The sequence below is a fragment of the Aquila chrysaetos genome, chromosome Z, assembly GCF_900496995.4.
Source record: "Aquila chrysaetos chrysaetos chromosome Z, bAquChr1.4, whole genome shotgun sequence".
Lineage (NCBI taxonomy): Eukaryota > Metazoa > Chordata > Aves > Accipitriformes > Accipitridae > Aquila > Aquila chrysaetos.
The window spans coordinates 58,605,448-58,626,445 of record NC_044030.1 but is presented as its reverse complement, the minus strand read 5'-3'; the positions used below and the strand labels follow the sequence as shown (position 1 = coordinate 58,626,445).

Below are 20,998 nucleotides of genomic sequence, written 5' to 3'. Positions count from 1 at the left end.
TGTAAGAGAGACAACTACATGACAAGAGGAACACTGCTATAATATTTGTTATGGACTAGGCTTAGATTGCAAGCTGTCATGTTTTATATATGCACAAAATTAATAAAAAGCAAACAATGCACAAAGCCATGTTTTATCTGTGCAAAACTGTGTGTGTGTCCTTAAGGTGTTTCTAATTCTGTTGGGGAGTGGTGTGAACATTGCTTCCTTGTCTAGCAGAGGTGGATTGTAAATCAGTTACAGGAGTAAGTTGAGGAAGAAAGCAATATCTTTTTATATATATATATATAAAAAAAATATATATAAAATATATATCAAGATTATGCCATAGGGTGCTAATAGAGATTCCTGTAAATATCTGCTCATTTTTCAAAGATAAGATTATTCAGGATGCTCTTAGTAGATTTGACATCATATTGTCTATCACAAAGATTACAACATTTCCTGCCTAAAATACATCTAACTTTTAGGAAGTAGAAAAGAAAGAGTGAGAAAATACCCTCTTAACTTTCAGAGGATACTAATGCCCTTGGCTATTCACAGTGATTTACTTCTGGTTTCTATTGTTTACCTCGAACTTTATGATTACCTCTTCTGGAGTGGTCTGCCTGCTGTACAATCAAGGTGATAGTAGCTACTCAAATAGAGGCTTGATGACAAACACAGGCCCATCCATCCAAATCTCCGTGAAAAATTACAAGTGCAGGAAAGATAGGCTCCATAATACAAGTGTACTCTTTATCAGCAAGTACGCACCTGTAGACACAAAGCCTTTAGAGAACAGTTGGTCAAGGAAGCAGAATACTGTTGTTACTGTTGGGACAACTGTAATTGTTGTAACATTCCCAGATGTTATTGACAACTGTTTTTAGCAGGAAGCTGATCTTTTCATCTGACTGCATACTCAAATTGTGTTTAAAATATAACCATCTATTTTCTATTACAGTTGTTGAAGACTGGTATTATGCTGTACTTACATACCTGTGCAATCACTGGAATCACACATAATAATCCTTGCTACATGATTAGAGTACTGAGGTTTTTGCTTTGTCTCGGGAAGATGGCTGGTGAGCATGAAATGGACTTTAGGCTCTGGGCAGAAAACCTGCATTTTAAAAACCTTTTTTAAGATCTTATGTCCCTCTTAGACTTAAGACATCTACGTGCATTGTGAAGTCTAGGCTGCAATTTATGATGAGGTTCTTTTTTTATAGTACAGGAAATCCTAAGCTTACCCAAGAAAAATGTAGCTGCAAATGAGAAACATCTTTATGTCCACCAGGTCCCACATATGAACATCCCTTATTTATCTTTCCAAACAGTTTTCATTTTCAGGCATGAAGTGAAAACCAGCAAGGAAGAAATATTTAATGTTGTATTTTATACCCTCTACCACTTTTAGGTTTTATGGTCATTAAAAATTATGGTTCATGAGCACACTTCAGCGTAGTTGTCCTTTCTTCTATTCTGACTTGCTTTTTTTTTTTTAATTTGATTTGAAAAACACACACCAGACTATATTGTTGTCTGTTAGCAGTAGGAAAAAAGGATAGTCTGTGAAAAGTGCTTACCTGATAACATACTAACACTAAATGCTTGCCATCATGAATGCAGTTACAGAAAAATAGGTCCAGGCCTAGATCAGCTTTTGGGCCAAGTTCATATAAAAAGTCCACAATATTTTTCCTTGCAACCTTTGTAGAATAATACTTGCACATGATGAATCTCACAGTTTCCTGAGCTTCAGTAACAATGACCTGGAGACTTTTTATAAAGGAGTCAGCACACCTAGACTCGGTATTAGTATTTTTTCCCTAAACTCAAGCAAACTTGATTAGATAAGAGTGTTTTTTATTTCAGTTGTCACATTATCTGAGCTTTACAATCATTATAATAACAAAACCTCATGTTTAGAACATAGTTAGAGTAAAATTTAACCTTTCCCCAAGCTTGAAATTTTCCAGATGAATCGCAAAGTGAAATTCAGTTTCTGACTTATCATATAAAATGTCTTGCAAATGTGTTTGTGAGGGTGTGTAATATAACTTCTATGGAATTTGTACCTGTAGTGTAGCCAGCATATACAAAAATATATTCTCTTTAACAACACGGTTGTTAACATATGCCAAATTCTGTGGACATTCTTACTTTTAAAAGTGTGAGTGGGATATCCAGGTTTCAAGTGTATTTTAGTTACTGCTCTGGCTCCCACTGAAGTTGAATCAAAATTCTCTGTTCTAAAAATGACAGTACCTCTTCATGTACTTGAAATTGGGCCTTTTTTTTTTTTTTTTAGGTATGATGCCCTAATAAAAGATCCTGCTTTTTCTAGTTAAACTTACAGTTCTAAAGAAAAAATTGTTATTTGAAGAAGTAACTGGAAAAAACCCAACTCATGGTTTTCCTGTCACAGAAAGGTCACACTGAAGCTCCACAAATCTGTGGTCTTAGGAAATGAGGGGCCAAAATATTAACACAAATTATTTTTCCAGTTCTGTGCCATTTGCATTTTCTCCTCTTCTGGCTTTTGAAGTACTCACAGTATTAAAGACCCACCTGTGAATATATTGTGACTTTCTTTGAAGTGGTCTGTCATGAAAGAGACAAAATACACATTTTTTTCCTTGTTGATAAAAATACCAACCCTGACCCTGATAAAAATTTAAAAAAACCTGTAGAAGCAAAAAGAAAAAATTCCCTAGAATAACATTTACATGCTCTTTATTATTATTCTTAATGTCAGACTTTTTTACTTATTATAAATAATTGTTTATTAGGAAGAAAGTGAAAATAAAGTACATGCGTTATTAAACTTGGTATGGGTTTTACAAAATTGTTAGGACTATGGTAGCATTTTCTTAGTGAAGTCCTTGTGAAGCTCAGATAATATGTGTGAGCTGGAAGATAAAAACCTTGCGTTTGTTTCATAATTACCCTGTTGTGAATTGGTAGGATAGTGCAGGCAAAACAACAATCTAAAAGCACAAACTAGTATCTTTCTATTACATTTCAAGTCAAAGTATAAAAGGAAGATGGCATGTATGATCACTAATGCTTTTGAAATTGCCCTTGTCGTTGTTGTAGAGAATCTAAGGTTTTGGAAGACATTTAAACATTTTAGCAAGGAACAAGGGGAAAAAAAAAAAAAAAAAAGAGGTGGGCCCTAACTATAAACTTCTGCCCTGGAATATAGATCTGTAGAGTCTTCTGGAGACTTGGCATACTTGTTAGAAAGCTTTTCTTCAGCCATCTCAGTTGAAACAAACATTTAATGAAGCACCAATATGAGCTTTAGCACTTCAAGCAGAGAGACCTCTGAGCCAACTACAGAAAATTATCCTTAGATAAATTGAGGTTAATCCCTTCAGTATGAAAGATTTGTGTATATATTGCTGTATGCTGATAGATTTTAAGCTAATGGGGACAACAAAAGAATTGTGTTGTTTTCACACAAATTTATCTTCTATTAGCATCATTAATTAGCATCATGTGAAATATTCATGTGTATTGCATATATAAACTATCATGATTAGTTTAAGTCTATAATGGGATGACAGATAAGATTGATTTATACTCTGCTTTCTAGGAGGTACCACTAAACTGTTGTATGAAACATTACACCTAAAACCACTTTCATTGCAAGAGCCAACCAGTCAACAATGCATGCACAATGTCTTTTCAAATGTTATATCATAGCTTTTCCATATTATCCGTAGAGCATAGTGATTAAAAAGCACATAAAAGCAGGCTCATCAGGACCAAATCCTAAGTCTTCATTTTCTTTGCATGGCATGAAAATATGGTTGTCCTTTTCCTCCACTGCCAGGATTAGAAAATTAATTTTTATGTTTGCTTTTATCTCTTCCTGAGGGAGAAACAGCAAAACTGAGTGGCAGTGAAAAACCTTCACTGAATGAATGGCATACATGACCTGGGACAAAAATAAAAATTGACCTCTTGCTTGTTTTATTTTGTAACAAGATGCCAGCATAATGAAGTCGACAATTTCCTCTGCTAGACTTCTTCCTTTCTTCCTGCACCATCCCCTTTGAGAAGACTGTGGTTAAATTTCAATGGTCTCAGATAGGATCTTTATTGCCTTAGCTGATACAGAGTCTTAATGTGGTGGACCCCAAAGCAGGGGTGTGCCAGAGGGTGTATAGCCTACCTGAGCCATCAAGGAAATAGCAGCTAGTTCAGATCGACCATGGCTGTAAACAGTGACTAACAAAGCAGAGCTCTGGTGCCTTAAGGACTAATTAGAAACTTAGAAGAAAAACAGGCAGTTCCACTGGCAGTAAGAAAAGGACTTCTAAGCAAGATTCCCATATTTGCTAGTTAAAGATGTGGATTGTTGCACAAAACTTTGTGTGTCTTTGTGTGGAGGAGTGAAGGAGAGGGCTAGGTAATTATTACCTTTTTCTCTTCCATAGTTTTTTGTTGCTTGTTTTTAGTTGTAGAGAAGTTTCATGTTAGGCTCAGAAAAAGAACAAAAGCTACTTGAGAATTTTCTATGTCAGTGTCGCATGAAAGGGTTTACTCCTCAGGGTAGTCAAGACTGAGTATTTCACCTGTTAAGCAAAATTTTTCACTATTTTATCTTATGCTTCCACCATCTGTATACATTTAAATGTGAAGGTTTCTCTTACCTTGGGGATAGTTCTTATAGCCTCTTTTTATTTCATTTTTTCATCTTTCCTTGCTATCTAATTGTGTATGCAGCTCTTGCAGATGACAACCTACTGTTCCTCAGAGTCTGCTGGAAGGGATTCTAAGGGAGGATTACTCTTCCTGCCTCTGTCTAGAAGGTAATTTCTAATAGTAGGTAACTTCGGACAACTTGATCCATTAGGTGTGTGAAGCATATTTTTAAAATCAGGTTTTTTCTTATGAAGTTTCTGATTTCCAATTAATAGGTGATCTTTAAAGCTGTTGTCTTTCTGTTTTCTTTTATTTCTAAATTGTTGCTCTGTGTTTAAGTTTTCTTATTATCTACTTACTACCAAAATACTCATTGTGCCTGCTTTTAAACTACATATTTCAAAGAACTATATTGTTGAGCATAATTTACAGTGAAACTACAGTGAACAAGCTTTATGCATTATGAGCATTCATATAATTTTAATTATAGAACCCAACAGTGTTCAGGCACAGATCTAACATATTTTAGAGAAAGAAAATAAATGGCTATTTATCTTCCTTTCATGATACCTCATCTAGGCCCAACCAGTAACACAAATCTCCAAGTTCCCAATCCAGCAATGAGCTCTGTCCTGAGGAACATCTCAGAATTTGACCTACAAGTTAAATTAAATTTTAAGAACCCCCAGGTGTAGTCTGTTACTTTGGTTACACTGTTGTTTTAATATATTATGCAAACTGTACACTTTGCATTGGAAAGTATTTGTGAAATACAGACTATGTCTCAACTTTTTGTTAGCAATTCAGGAGAATTGCTGGAGGATTGCCAGTGGGACAGACACTGGTGAAATTCTGATTAAGCAGCACCAATTTTGGGGGGGGGGTGGGGAGGCTACTCTCTGGTCCCATCTGGGTAGATCAGGAAGTCTGATGCTTTCCAGCTTTTTCAAGATTTACAGCAGAGGAGTATGGCATTGTCATTCAGGTAGGGCCAAGGCAACACAAGAGTGGAGCAATGAATTCCAATTGATGTTATTTTGCTCTAACACCATGGAGCCACCAAGGATCTAAAAAGTCTAGAAAAGCCTCAGGCTGCCATCATCTCCCATCTTTCCACAGGTTTACACTGTCTTGCAGCATGCCATGTGAAGGCTGACTAACTGTGGATTCAGCAGTAACTGTTGTGGAAAAAAACTCCCTCAAATCTACACCTCTGCAGCTAGTGTTTCGTTTTTATCCTAAACAAAGGGACAGGTACCAACATGAGAGATCTGTAAAGCTATTAACACTGCTGAGTCCCATTGGTGGTCTCTGAAAGACTTGCAGTTGTCCAGATGCTGTTCACCAGGTTGTTTCAGAGACATGATGTACGTTGCCAGTGTGCTCATGTCACTTCCAGTGACACTTCCAGTGTCCTGCTACTGTTGCAATGGGAACAATTTTCCTAATAGATTATTAAATCTTTCTTGCTTCAGTTTAAGCAGATTTCTTCTTATTATTCCCTTTATGGACATGAATTTCTCACTGGTTTCTTTACAGATTGCTACCTTTTACATAGTTGAGGATGACTGCTGTTTCCCCTCAGTCATCTCTTTTGTAACACATCTATTTTTTTTTCCATCTTTCCTCATGGGTCATACTTCCCCAGACTTTTAGGACTCTGACTGCTTTCTTCTGAAGCCTTTTAAATTTGATTGTATCTTACTCTGTGGTGTTCTAAGTGCGTACATCAGCCTAAGCACTGTCTCACTGGCTTAAATAAACAGAAATAACTTCTCTTTTTCCTCACTTATGATACTTTGTTAGTAAGTGTCCCAGTATACTCTCTCAGAGCCTCTTCAATGGCATTGCAATTTCTTTAGACAGTTGATTTCCCTTTTTGTATTTCTGCATTTGATTTTTTTTCTTCATAAGTTTAGGGGTTTAAATTTATTTTTATTGAATCCAAATGTGCTGATTTCAGACAGTTTCTAAAATACGAGGTCATTTTGAATGCTAGTCCTGCCTTTCAGAGCATTCACAACTCCTTCCAGTCTGATGTGATCCACTAATGTTATTAGTATGTTACCTATACCATTATCAGTGTTGTAAAATAAATATGGACTGGAGCTAGATTGAGGAAAAATTAACTTGCTTCTTACTTACAGTAGTACATTGTTCAAAATCTCTTCACAGTCTTCTTTTGAACTATTCATGACTTCGCCTTGCATATATGTTTTTAACCAGTTTTGGAATCAGCTGTGATGATTCCATCTAGCCACTATCTCTTTACTTTGCTTATAGAAGTGTCATGAGGGATGTCCTGGTTTCGGCTGGGATAGAGTTAATTTTCTTTCTAGTAGCTGGTATAGTGTTATGTTTTGGATTCAGTTTGAGAAGAATCTTGATAACACACTGACATTTTCAGTTGTTGCTAAGTAATGTTTAGATGAAGTCAAGGAGTTCTAAGCTTCTCATGCCCAGCCAGCAAGAAGGCTGGTGGGGCACAAGAAGTTGGGAGGGGACACAGCCAGGGCAGCCAACCCAAACTGGCCAAAGGGGTATCCTATACCCTGTGACATCATGTCCAGTATATAAACTGGGGGGAGTTGGCCTGGGGGCGATCACTGCTTGGGAACTAACTGGGCATCGGTTGGTGAGTGGTGAGCAATTGTGTTGTGCATCACTTGTTTTGTATATTCCAATCCTTTTAGTAGTATTGTCATTTTATTATTGTTATTATTATCATTATTAGTTTCTTCCTTTCTGTTCTACTAACTGTTCTTTTCTCAACCCACAGGTTTTACCTTTTTCTTTCCAATTCTCTCTGCCATCCCACTGGGTGGGGGGGGAAGCGAGTGAGCGGCTGCGTGGTGCTTAGTTGCTGGCTGGGGTTAAATCACTATCAAGAGCCTTACTGAAGCCAGTTAACTATCACAGAAAAGTATTAAATTGGTTTTACATGACTGCCCTTTGATAAATCCATATTGGCTGTTCATCATTACCTAATAATTGCCAGTAATATACCAATAATTTTCAAACTTTTTGGACCATAGCTTACTACAGTCCGCAGTTTCTAGTTGCCCACCATACATTTCATCATCAGACTATTAATAAACAGGCATTACTAAGGTGATGTACATTTTAATGTTAAGTACGATTTCATGGTCCCGTTACTTCAACTGGAGACAACAGTTTGGGACCTGATGTTCCAGCTACTTGTAAGTTGATTGTCCAGCAAGTTGCTTTACTACCTTTTTGAGTGTCAGAGATTGCTGAGATTTTCAGTGACTGCTTTGCATTCATCCTTAATCACTTGCCTTCTTTCCTTATTGTTTTTTAGCACATAGCTAGACTGTCCTTGCCACTAAGGGTGACTATAAAGCTCTCCTAGGAATCAGACAGGTCTGCTGTACAGGCAGGTATGGTAAAAGTATGGCCATGGCATAGATGGACTGCAACCTCCATAAAAGCTGAGACACCACATGCGCTAGGTTAACGTGGACCACCATTTTCCGGCGGGTACCCAGACAGTGTCTGAGGTAGCTGTTTGGTCAGAAAACGGGCATCTCGCAGAGCACAGCCATTCTGGCATTATCGAAGAGCTGTCTAGAAGGACCTCTGTTTCTACCTTGGTTCTCAGGTTTTCAAAACTTTACATGCTGATCTCTGACTGTAACGCCCACCTTTTATCTGTGTTGGGGTAGCTAACTTGTGTTTTTTGTTTGGTGTCTTTTAGCAGCTGTGTCTTTCCATTACCTATTCCTAGTAGATCCTGCCAATCATTTCTGAGTTGGTTCAAACCAGCTTTGCCTTTCTTCCTTCAGTGATATGAAAAATGTGAAATCAATCAATTGAACCACTCTTAAACTATTTGAAGTTCACCTTTATAGATTACAGGATTCTTCCATTGGACTGGTGTATTTTGCAGTTCTTTCTTTGAATACTGCGGAGACTCTGGAACTAATGTTGGCACTCTTGAGAAATGTAGTTCCTCTCAGCTGGGCTTGCATAGCGTTTTACCAGACAGCCCTTCATCCACATGCATGCTTCCTCTTTTGTAGATGAAAATTCATACCATTTCCTCTTTAAAGAGTCTGATGACCACATATCTGGTGTAATTCAGAGATGTGTTATACATTGTTTACAGAAGCAACTTCTGCAATACACAGTAACACTGTTTTTTACATACATTAAGCCAACATCTGCTGGTACATCTATTATTTACATCCGTAACAGATACTTCTGCACCGGGTAGAAACTGACTCAGTTTGAAAGGAAATAAAAATTTTGAGTAATTTGAATTTTGTGTTATACCTTGCTACATACATTCATGATCAGAGATTATTTGCAGTGGGAAGATGAGTAACCATAACTTTGATATACAAGCAGCTTTTCTTTTTCAAATAGGGCAAAAATAATCCGAGGAACACACAGACTCCCTCACTCTCCCTATGTGGCTTCTTGCTTATATAATTATTGAATAACCTTTAAAAAAAATCCCATTTCATCGGGTCTGATTTTTGGAATACCACTTATGAGTAGGAATTTCTCTTCCAAATGGATCTCTTTTCTTTCTCTGTAACTCTGGCTTTGCTCTGTCTGCAGTTGCTGCTGCCTTCATATTGGAGCAATGTCCCACTCACAACTGGTGTGGCCTTTTGACCTACAAGGAACTACTTCTATTTATGCGTCTTTTATTTTAGAAGTCAGGCCTAATACCTCTAATAACTTCAATACTTTCTGGGAGATGCCTGTCTTTAATACGAGCAGAATTGCATTGAGCGGAGTTCAGGTGTTTGTCATGTGTGTTACAAAAGCAGTGGAAAGAGATTTAGGGTCACAGAATAGGTATAGTAGTCACAGAAATCAAGAGGCCAGAGCGGAGAGAAGGTGCAGACCAAACAGGCAAACTGTCCTGTGGCAGCTGGTAATTCTAAGATGCCTATTCATGCTTGCCAGAGTTGGAAGAGAGTCTCATACGGAAGGGAAAGTCATCTTACCTCTGTATTTTCCTGTCTCCCAGTTGGCTGCCCTGGTGGGCTGTAAGGTTGGTTTTTTTTAATTTGGAATCTGCTTAAGTGCCTCTTGTTCTTTTAAAAATCTTGTCCTGAACGTTCATGGTGAAATATATTGTAGATGTTTTGTTACCATTGTTACCATGGCAGATTATTCTTAAATCATATTAAATATTAATTGATTTGTTTCCATGAATAATGACCAAGCTACTCTGATTACTGAATTTTCAGACTGGATACATGTAACTGTACTATCGCTCTGGGATTTCTGACGAATTCAGTACTGGCCTCTTTCTGCTCCCAGTCTTTTCCTCGAATGTTCAGGTGATACAGTATAGGCTGATTTTTAACTTCATGCTTTGGTTTCTCTTGTGCTTTTCACAGCAGACTGCATTAGTAACAGAAGTCTAGGCTTAGACTGTTCAGTGAGTGGTCCTGTCTTGTTTTTATCCCTTAGTCAATTACTAGATCATTAAAATACTTGCCTGTGTGATGTTCATTTTTCTTTCTCTGCACTGTTATCCTGTATCTTTGCTTTGCAGAAATGAATCTGTGAGTACTGCTGTACAGGTTGCAGTCACACTTCCCTTAAGCGCAAAGTTATTCTTTCTTTCATAACCTTTCCCAGTTGCAACGACTGCAATATAATGATAGAAATCTGTTGGAAGAGTGTCAGAATCTTAATTATATAGGACTGCAAATGTTTTTTGAGGTTTGCATCAACTACAAAACAAGAGGAGTCTAGAACATCATCAAAATACATTTCTAAACACTGGGACAAGAGACTAAATTGGCTGAAGTCTGGCATTTCGAATTTGTATGGGGATAATTGTAATTATAAGGGTTTTTCTCTGCTCTAATTAAAGGCACTCCTCTGCAGAAATAAGAAAGCAATTTACTCTCCAACCAGGCTTTGCACAGTTCTGTCAACGAAGTTTAAGTACCCCTGGCTTTTCTACTCTCCATCTGGTAAGTTCTGGGTTTACCTTCTTTACACAGGTTTGGCATCTGCATTGCTTAATGTTTTTAGGTTAAATTACGTGATCTTCTTAAGTTGTCTTGCTTTCCCCTGGCTTCTGCCTGAAGCTGTTAAAAAATACTCCCTGGTGGGCTGAGGAAATTACGCATTTGAAAAAACTGAGAATGGTCCTTGGAGCCCGAAACAGAGAGTCCTTCTGCATACTACTATAAATCACAGTTAATTAGTAAGTGTTGGAGTAAGTTACATCTTTCCTCGCTGGAAACATTCTACTCCATCAAGTAAATGCATTGTGTGGTGATCACAGATGATTTGCAAAGGAGGTCATTGAATAAAGAGAAAAAAAAAGAAGGGTAGAGCTAGCTCAGCTAGCTTGGCTTAATATGCAGTTTCCAGAGCTAACAGCAGAGACAGCACACTGACCGGTCTTTCAGTGCTTTAGCATAAGCGTATTAAGTGAGAAATGCTGAAGTATGCCCTGATTGGAATAGATATAATTGAGTCAACTGTTACATGTCTCCGAATCATCGTCAGCCTTTCACATGTAATCCCCCTCTAAAGAAGTCAGACCATGTGACACTACCCTTACGACAAGGGGAAAAAATGCCACATCTTTTTAATGGCCTTTCTTGGTATTCTGCAAACATACTATGCCATAAATAAAACTGACTAAGATTTTTATACTCTCCTTCTTCCTACCCTTTTAATTTTTTCTTATTTTTGTGTGACCCCGTAAGTAGAAGCAGGAAAAGTCTTTGTGCACCAGTGGTTGTGAAAAAATGTAAACCGCTAGATGTAAGCAGTTACTTCCTGTGTGTCAGGGCCTCCCGCCACTACTCACTTCCTTAATCCGAAATGCTGTTGTGTTTTAACTTGTTGCATGCGGTTATTCAGCGTGGTGGCTAGGTCCCTTCTACATGCAGACAGTTGCTTTTGCTCTTGAGAAACTTGATAACGTTTCATTTACCGAGTATTACGCTGTAGCTGCCATTTTGTGTGCTGTCACAATCTACATGCCTCTAATCCATCATCCTTAAAAAGGTATGTTTGCAGCAATGATTTGTGGCATTTTCTGTAGAATAATTGTTTTGCACACTTGTATGATGTGTGAAAAGTAGTGTTGGCTTCTCAGTTGAAACAGTATCTGGTAACTTGCACCAATCGTTAGGGAGACCATTACTCTCCATTTGCATTTATGTTTTTCACCATCTTTTTTGCATTTGTGTCTAATTTACAATAGTCAAAAGCACAAATTTCTAGTGATTAAAGATTATTATTAACAATTCAACTAGAAAAAGTTAGAAGACATGATGAAATGCAATGAATTGGACTTGTCAGAATAGCATCATTTCTGAAAGGAAGTATTAGATCAAAAATTAGATTGTATTAAGCAAAAATATTTTGCATGTAAAACATTACGTCTTCAGCAACTGAAAAGATGCAATGCGCTTTTTATATTTTAAGCTGTGTTTTACTTTAATTTTTGTGATTTTTTTTTTTAGTAGATCTTCATATGTATATACTAATATGTAATGTTTTGCCCACTGGCAGTACAGTAAGTGAACTTCAAGGATATTATGCTGACAATTAATAAAAAATCAATAGCTAATAAAGATCACTATTTACTCATAACTGTTGATCCAGTATGCTCAGCACTACACTAGATAGAAACCAGAGATAGTGCTTAACCTAAAAATTTATTCACAGCACAGTGTATTTCTTCAGCTGGCTGCTTCATGATTTGCTGGACTTACTGTCAGTTTTAGGTTTTCACTTTGGATAAAAAGAGCAAAGAAAGAGAGAGATTTTTCCCAAAGCTGTTTTCAGAGAATTCAATCAATCCCTTAAATGTACAGGCAGAGGGGTGAGCTCAGAGACTTTATTTATGCAGAGACATGTACAGTTTCCCTATAAAAGGGGAACCTGGGGTGGGGGATGGTGGTTGGTTGTGTTCAAAGGTCTCTACTACATCATTTGGAGGAGTATTTACCACTTTTTTTTTTTTCAAAAGTTTAAATTGGTTTGCTTCTCCTAGATGTTTTTAACACATTTGTTCTAAATATGCTTCACTTTCTGCAAGATGTTTCTGGATTTTTATTAGCTGAATAACTTCCTTACTTATATTTCCAGAACACTAAAAAGGCTCCAAACTCGTATTTACCACTAATCAGCTTTAACACATCTTCCTATCTACAGTGACTGACGTGGCATATTATGTGTGAGCCATTTTAGTTCAGAGGTACCCTGAGCTTTGCCACTGTTAAGCATGTTCTCATGTTTCATAAATTGTGGAATTCCTCATTGTGTTATTAAGCCAAAATTCCTGATGTTGTGGGTGTAACACTGTTATGTGCAGAGATCACTTCATGCTCAGGCAAAAATCCTGTCAACTTCCACGAGAGCCTTGCGTGAGTAGGACTCAGTAATAGTGAGTGAGGACTTAATGATTTTGGCCCACAGATTTTATTTGTGGAGAACAACACTGGGCTGTAAGGAGGATAGCTCCAGAAAACATTGGATGAGACAGTAGCCACAGTAACATTGAATATAAAGGCAGTGTTGATATCAGGGACATTGGGTGCCTTATTTTCCCCACACCCCATCAACAGCACCGTAGAGGTAGATTATCTGATCTATGTTCAGACTGTTTACTGCTGGTGGCTTCAGAAGGCAGTCGTGTGAAAGTATTTGGGCGAATCAGTGCAATGCAATCCTTGCTCTTTACAGGCAAGGGTGATTTGATAGGTATTTTTTGCTAGAATTCTTCCTCCTAGTAAATAAATTATTCCAGTGCTCTTCTTCTAATGCTCTAACTATTTTTCTGTGCTCTTACTGCGCTGAGATGTCCTCGGCCTTTCTGGAACCCACAGAATATAAACCATAAGGTTTCTAAAGCTGTAGCTTTCAGATCTATTTGTTACTTGCCAAGCAAATTAACAATATGAGATGCTGGTCTCTGCAGCCAACTGGACAGATGTTTTACTTTCTAAACATATACAGGGAATTTTTATTGGCTATATAGCAAGTAAAATAATTTTCACTTTTATCTATACATAGAATAACATACACTTTTAACATATGAAGTCACATTTCTAGGTACCATATCAAATAAGATTTTCTGCCTGTTTCTGAGACTAAACAGATAAAAAGACCCAGATGGCTTCATACCATGTATGAGTGGCAGAGCTTGTACTTGTTTAACTTTGTTCTCATCAGACATTCTCCGTAAAAATGGCTGATTAAATGTAATCAGATACAACTGCTTTCTATCAAGGTGCAATGCCATGTGCTGTAGAAATGGTGGATATCTAAGGTTTGCAATAATAATTTTAGTAGTTCCATGTAATCTTGTGTGTAGTTACTGTACTAACCCTTGAAAAATCCATTAAAATTAGAACTCCAATAATATGCAAACCAGTAACATTCAGAAATGGAAAATAATAATTTCTTCTGATTTTAGGTATATCTTGCCTTCAAATTTTTTGGAATTGAAAGCACACAGCATTTCTAAGAGTGTCTTTCAGGCACAGCACCTCAAATGAGTGGCATCTTCGTGATGGCAGCCATGGTGCTTATAGTTGGTCCTTAGCTCAGAATAACCTCCAAGACTTACTGCCTTGGCCTTGTTATTGCTAGTGCCTTTCTTCACATGTGCTGTGGAGTCCATTGGCAGCTCCCTGCCAGCTGGCACTGCCTGCCACTATCATTTTGTTCACCTGCCTTTATCCTCTGTTGTTCCTGCTCACTACTGCCTTTTTCATAGCTTGGATTGGACAAGGGGGACTGAGTGCACTTCATGGGAATCCTGCAGAACACATCTTAGGGCATCCAGGACGCACCTCAGTCAGCCCTCCTTCTACCAGCATTTAGAAAAGCTCAACAGAGGAAATAGGTGCAAATTTGGATTTAGGTGTAGTATCTTCTATTTCTTCTTTGTGTTTTAAAACTTTTCTCCTTTGTTCCCTTTCTTTTTTCAGCTGAATGTTTCGTTAGCAACTTTTCCTTGCATTAAACGCAGTGGCACTATATATAAGGTTAGAAGTCTGTTTCCAATGTTTAATAAATAATGGGACAATGTCAAGACTTAAATAAATAAGCCTAAATTACACTATTAAGAAGAACCTTCTGTTGCTGAAATAAACACCTCTTTATTTCTTCCATTAGCCTGCCTTTTATGACGCAGTAGACCCAGTAGATTTTGAAGGCTTCCTAATGACGCGGTTAAACAACTTGGACTCAGAACTAGCACAAGAACTTGGTGACTTTCCTGAAGATGACTTGGACATTGTCTTTACACCCAAAGAGTGCAGGACTTTGCAACCTGCTATGCCAGAAGATGGGTAAGGAGACCTTCTCTCCCTCTGAAACGCTGCAAGTTTAAAATTAGTTTTGAAGATGTTGATCCAGACACCTCACTCTGCCATCCATCCAGCCATTATGCACTTGCTGAACTTTAAACATTTGAACTTTGACATTGATTCTGTTAGGCCTGTTTGCACATTTAAAATTATGCAAGCACTTGCATGACTTCCTGAGCTAGCTGGTAGCAGCAGAAGTGAGGTAGATAGATGTAGACCAGGAAGAAAAGTAAAGAAAGGCAGGACAGTAGTAAGAAAAATAATTTTGTAGCTGTGATCCCAGAGGTGGAAGTTGATTCTGGTCATACAGTAAGCATAGGATTGAGGTTTTTTTCATTTTTTCTTTTTTTTTTTTTTTTTTTTTCCCCAGCTATGTGTTACATGGCATTGATCAGATTACTCACCATCTCTTTCTCAGTACCTTTCTCACTTAAATGGGGGGAAATAGTTCATACTTCACAAGGTTTGGGAAAAAACTGTTAATTTCTAGTGTAGGAGCCACTTATGGTTTCAGGCTGACATTAATGAAATAATTCCACTGTGTTCAACAGCTTTTAAATTAAAATAGGTAGCATGTGTTGATGGTGGTGCTCAGCCATCCGGGAAATAGTTAAGCTGATTTGATAAACAGGCAAACTATGGGCAACTGAATTTTTCAGAATGATAAAAAGGGATGCATTGGAGAGTTTTCTGATGTGGTTTAGGAGAGTCCTATGAATTGTATACAAAATACTCTTTAAGGATTATTTTGCTGTAGATGGTACCTTCAAGCAGAACCACAAAGGCCTATTGAGTTTTGCAAGCAGTAACAGCCTTGATAAACATCAAGTCAGCACCCTTGTAGCCCCAAACTGCTGTGGCTGCAAAGACGGCTAACTGTGCAACTTGTTTGGGATGGGGACCTGGCTCCTTCCAGTATATTCAGGAAGTGCATGGCACAGTCTATATTCTCTGCTGTGGTGCACCTGGATGCTGAAGGGACAAATAGGCTTATCTTATGGTGTCCTGGCTCACAGGGAAGACCTGCATTCCCCTCTGTTCCTGCAAAAGTTGTTGCAGCCTGCTCTAATTTATACCAGCCAGCTGTATAAACTAGAGCCCTATACAACAGCAGTATTTGTTCAGTGTTTTCTGCCCAACATACCAAATGCAATGAGGCTAAGCAGGAACCACAGTTTATATGATTTTTTTTCCAGTTGTGGACTAGCTGAGAACCCCTATTTCTAAGCAAGATCTCAGCCTGCAAGTTCCTTCTTGGCCCAGTGCATCTCTCGGGAAGTTCAGGAGATCAAAGGCAGTAGAGATGAGGTGCCATGCTAGGTCACCTGAGAACTCTTTGAATCACACAGCTCCTAAGAAATTTTGTGACATTTGCACAAAAGGTGATTTTCAGTTGAAGTTACTCATAGAAAATGTTCCAATCTTTATCATGAATTCTTGTTTTCCTGTGGATTGGGGAGAGAGAATGGATGTGGGAAACAGTGAATATTTTGGTGCCTGAAGTTCCCATTTATTTAAATGATGGACAAAAATAGTAAAAAATTATCCAGCTTTGAAGTTAGATTTAAAAGATGACCATTTATCCTCTATTTCCAAGGCTACTTCCCAGCATGCCTGCTATTTAAAACAGCAGTTACCTATTTGTTTTTCCAGTAGGAGAATGTGTAGACTCACACTGTACAATCAGTTTTAGACCTGATTTGCACCACAGTGACATTAAGGGTTTTGTAAGGAGTCTGTGGCAAAGCTCAAATAGTCAATACCAACAAATACGCTTTCAGCAGATGTTTTTTACACAGCAGCTTCCCATTTAGCTGTTCACATTGCCGTCATCGATATGAGTGCTTTCACAGAAAATCCTGGTGAAGCATGCCAGGGTGTGTTAGGGAGGATGAGAGCACAGGAGGGGCATGCACCAAAGATTGACCTGCAGGCAATGCAGTCTGCGGTGTCCTCCTGCACTGAGAGCAGGAAACAGATACCACCGACCAAAGTGGGTTAACGTGCTGCCTGCTTGCAAACATACGTCCCCCCTGAACCAGATGCAGGAAGTGACCATGTGCTGTGTCGGTCCACTGGTGGCAGGGCACGCAGCAGTCTGGTACTGGCCGAGGCTCTGTCCTGCGGTGCACGTGTGAACCCAAATCCGTTGTTACCCGGTCTTGGTAATTGGTTGTAAATCTGTTAAGAGTTCTGGGTGGAAAGTGCTAAAAAGTATCATACCTTTTACCCCGTTCCTGCATTGCATGTGTATCGTACTCTTTTACTCACTTGGATTGGAGGACGTGACGAGTGATTTTGGCACAGGTCACTAAAATTTTTTAGAATAGGGGTAGGGGAATTATGCTACAACATCATGGCAGCAAATTCACGGACATCGACTAGCTTTTAATATTTCAGTTCCAATCAGTATCCAGTCTATCAGGCAGCACTGACAACCCCCTACATTAAATGAAACTTATTTGAAAATAATAAAATTAATATTCTTAGATCTTAAAGTTTTATTATGCTATCTGATTAAAAGCTTAAGGTCCTTTTTTAGAATTTTCTTCATTTCTATGAGGAAGAGAAAATTACACTGAAAACATACAAGAGACTGTGTATTTGCAAGAGTCCGGGAGCTGAGGCATCTGGAAAAATATCTCTATATCTTAAGACTTGTTATCAAGTTTTGAAAATCACAAAGATGGGTACCTGGTATAATTTTTTGTATTTTGCTGTATTTTATAGCAACATCGGTCTTACATTCATGAAATGCATAGTGTGGCAAATGGATACCTCTGTTAATTTATAAACACAGTAACAAAAACCTGCATCAGGGAATTCATGCAGTACACAGAATTCTTTAAATCTCAAACAATAGTTTAACAGTAAAATAAATATACAGGAGAGGACTAATAGAGAGGCCTTTATCTGAACACCGTGTTTAGATAAACTTCTTTGTCCTTAAGGTATGACCTAGGTACTAAAAAATTTACAATACGTTGCTTTTTCCCCAGGGTCGAACTGGACTCACATGTCAGAGACTGTGTTCAGACGTATATCCGGGAGTGGCTGATTGTAAATCGAAAGTAAGCTACATACAAGTAAATAAAATAGAAAATACCTTGCATCTTATTTGTCAGAGAGGAGATGCGTGCTGTTATAAGTAATCCTAAAGAATAATGATTTGAATCAGTGACTGAAGACAACAACTGACTTTTCAGTAGTGTATATATAACTATATTGGGTTTTTTGAGCCGGTGGGCTATAGCAAAATATTGTTGCATCTGCTTCTTAATTATCAGGCACTCTGGGAATTAATTGGGAAGAAATTCACATCAACTGTAATGATGATTTATCTAAATCAGGAATACTTCTACTATTTGATCACACTAAAAGGAAAGATAACAGGGATAAAGATTACATTTGTATGCTCTTCATTTTCCCCTCCATGCCCTGAAAATTCAGTATGATCTGATTTCTCATGGTGTCTGAAAACAAAATGGAGTGCTAGTAGCAAAAAAACGATGATTATGGGCTTTCCCAGCAGTGATTGATTGTATTCATGGGATTGTTAGCATAACGTCCAACTTCACTATTTTACATCAGTAAGTGATTTCTGCATTTGGGGTCAGTGTAATTCAACACACAGAAATGGACCTGTAGTCATTACAAGTGACTTATTTTATTTTATTTTATTTTATTTTATCATTTAATGTCATTTTGTTTCATTTCATTTCATGTATTAAATGTGAAGGCAACTCTCAGTCAGTGCTTTCTGTGCAGGGGTGTCTGTCCCCAGACTCTCAGCAATGCGCTGTGCCAGTGGAGCTCACCTCCTTCCCCATCACCCCCTCCTGTTCTTCAGAAAGAGGTTTCTGGAGCCCTGTTTTTCAGCAGCGCTTCCTGTTCATCCCCACCTGCGCTCGTGCCCTGTTCTTGAGAAGCAGTAGTAGCAGCCGATTGTAGAGTGCTGGCACATTTACTGCCATTTTGTTGTGCCCCTTTGCTCACCCCTGCTACTTTCTGTTTTTCTGACCTGATGTACATCAGCAGTTAGTGTGTTATGGGTTGACTCCTGGTGATTGTAAAGGACTTGCATTGTTTAATTGTGCAGCTTGTGCAGGGATGGAGCAGCCGCTGAGGGTTATTAAGAGACTTCCTTCAGGGGTGCTGATGAAATTGATTGACTTCTCAGAACTGTTCCACAGTGAGTCACTAAAAATAAGCTAGCGGGTTTTGCACGCTCTCCACCTCCACTGCTCAGAGCACAGGCACTAGCTCTTTCACACGACATTGTTCTGAGCGCACGGTAAAGAGCCAGCGTCCAGCTTTGTCTGTGCACACGAGTAGAGAGTGAGCAGTAAAGTAGGTGAGGTGAAAAATAGAACATAGCTATTTTTGCACTTATGTGTGCTTGTAGAAAAGTGAATGGAGCAGTAGAAATACATGCGTGAAAAGATTTGTCGTGTGTTTTACTATTTCATTCATTCAGGTAAGGCAAATTTGCATTCAAGAACTTTATTGAGCAGTTGAGTCTGTGGTAAACATGATGAAGGGCCCTGCCAGATAGCTGAGCTTTGATGGCTGTGGCTAACAAAGCAAGCAAGTTATTAAAAATTGCAAAGAACAAGACAGTGTAAAATATGCTGCAGTGTCACATAAACCAGTGATAGATTGTTATTGGGAGTCTCACGTTACACTTGGACACCATTCTCAAAACAGATATGAAAGACATCAAGAGAGAAGTGAGAAAAAATAGCTGTAGAAAGCTTTCCATTGTTTTGAGAAAGGCTGGAAAAACTGTAGTTGCCTACTTGGGAGACGAAGGACAGGTTGCTGGACATATGGTCTGGTGAGCTATGGATGAGAGGAGTGTGTAAGTGACTTTAATCCTTTCATGGACATGAAGGTTCAGAACAGGAGATTGAAGAGTCTTCAGTGGGTGGCATGAGCAGAGGTGGTCCTCGTGCCCCAGGGCAGAGAGGTATGTGACAGAGGGGCTGGACACAGCTGAGGGGTCCATGTGTTTTTGCCAGAAGCTGAATGGGAGGCTTGGTCCTGTGCCTGTCAGTTTCTCCTTTCAGTTGTCCTTTGCTCCTTTTTCTTGTCCCATTTTCTTAATTCAGTCTGTGGCCATTAAATTGACATGTGCACTAAGAGCAGGGTTTGCCAGAGTTTTAATTGCTACTGTGCTTTTCAGAATAAAGAAACAATATAAATACATTTTCCAGGAATACCTTAGGGGAAAGGCATCTCTAGTGTATCTTGTACACCACAGGGCAAGTGTGATCTCAGGTACATAAATCTCTCCATTAATCATTTGTTTGCCACCAAAGGTAGTGAAAAAATTATCAACAAAACCTCTTTTGGATGCTGAAATGTCTTAAAGTAAACTCGTGCAGAATTTCTGTCTTTCATATTCTGGATGATTAAGGCAGTTCCAAAACAAGGTCACATCCAAGGAGAGCTGGGATTGTCTCTTTTATGACTTCAGTTTTCATTTGCAGTGAACTGGTAAATGATTAAAATGCAAACAATTAAAATTAGAACACATCAGAGCATATAATTCAGTTACTCCCAAAATGTAATAAAAAGATGTCTCCCTGATCAATAATTGCTTATCATGGCATCTTTATGAAAGTACTCAGAGGTTTAGACATTGCTTTGGGAGTGTTAGGGAAGGGAAAATGAACGAAGCAGGATACAGTAACTAAGGAGGCTGACTGCAAAAAGGCCATCACAGGATTTTGCAAATTGCATACTAAAGTGGAAGAAAAAGAGCTCTTGATGCATCTGGTATCTTTTTCAAGGTACCTGCTGTTTTTTTTTCATCTGCCACAAAAATGTAACTTGAAATTGGTACCTCACTGCAAAATCTTGGGAAGTTGCCAGCAGAGAGGGTTACATTGTGCCATCGCAATAGCCCTCTTCAAAAACAGGCACTGTTTGAAAGGCGTAGATTGTTGTATGTCATTACCTTGGGATACCAGCTAGGTCCAGGAGAAGAGCAGTAAGTGCCTTGATATATAATTGCAGGA

At 38.4% G+C, this 20,998-nt stretch overlaps 1 protein-coding gene across 5 annotated transcripts in view; it reads left to right on the top strand.

Moving 5' to 3' along the window:
• Positions 1 to 20,998, top strand: part of DOCK8 (dedicator of cytokinesis 8) — a 97,536-nt gene that overhangs the window by 9,102 nt on the left and 67,436 nt on the right. For 2 of the 5 annotated variants that reach the window (XM_041120930.1, XM_041120929.1), the window contains exons 1-4: positions 4,748 to 4,808; positions 10,505 to 10,607; positions 14,782 to 14,957; positions 17,975 to 18,046. In XM_041120930.1, coding sequence (XP_040976864.1) covers positions 14,830 to 14,957; positions 17,975 to 18,046 — 200 coding nt within the window. In that variant the 5' untranslated portion in view covers positions 4,748 to 4,808; positions 10,505 to 10,607; positions 14,782 to 14,829. Of the gene's footprint in view, positions 1 to 4,747; positions 4,809 to 10,504; positions 10,608 to 11,538; positions 11,659 to 14,781; positions 14,958 to 17,974; positions 18,047 to 20,998 lie in introns of those variants that run through there. The other 3 variants (XM_030005138.2, XM_030005139.2, XM_030005140.2) reach the window with 3 other exon arrangements.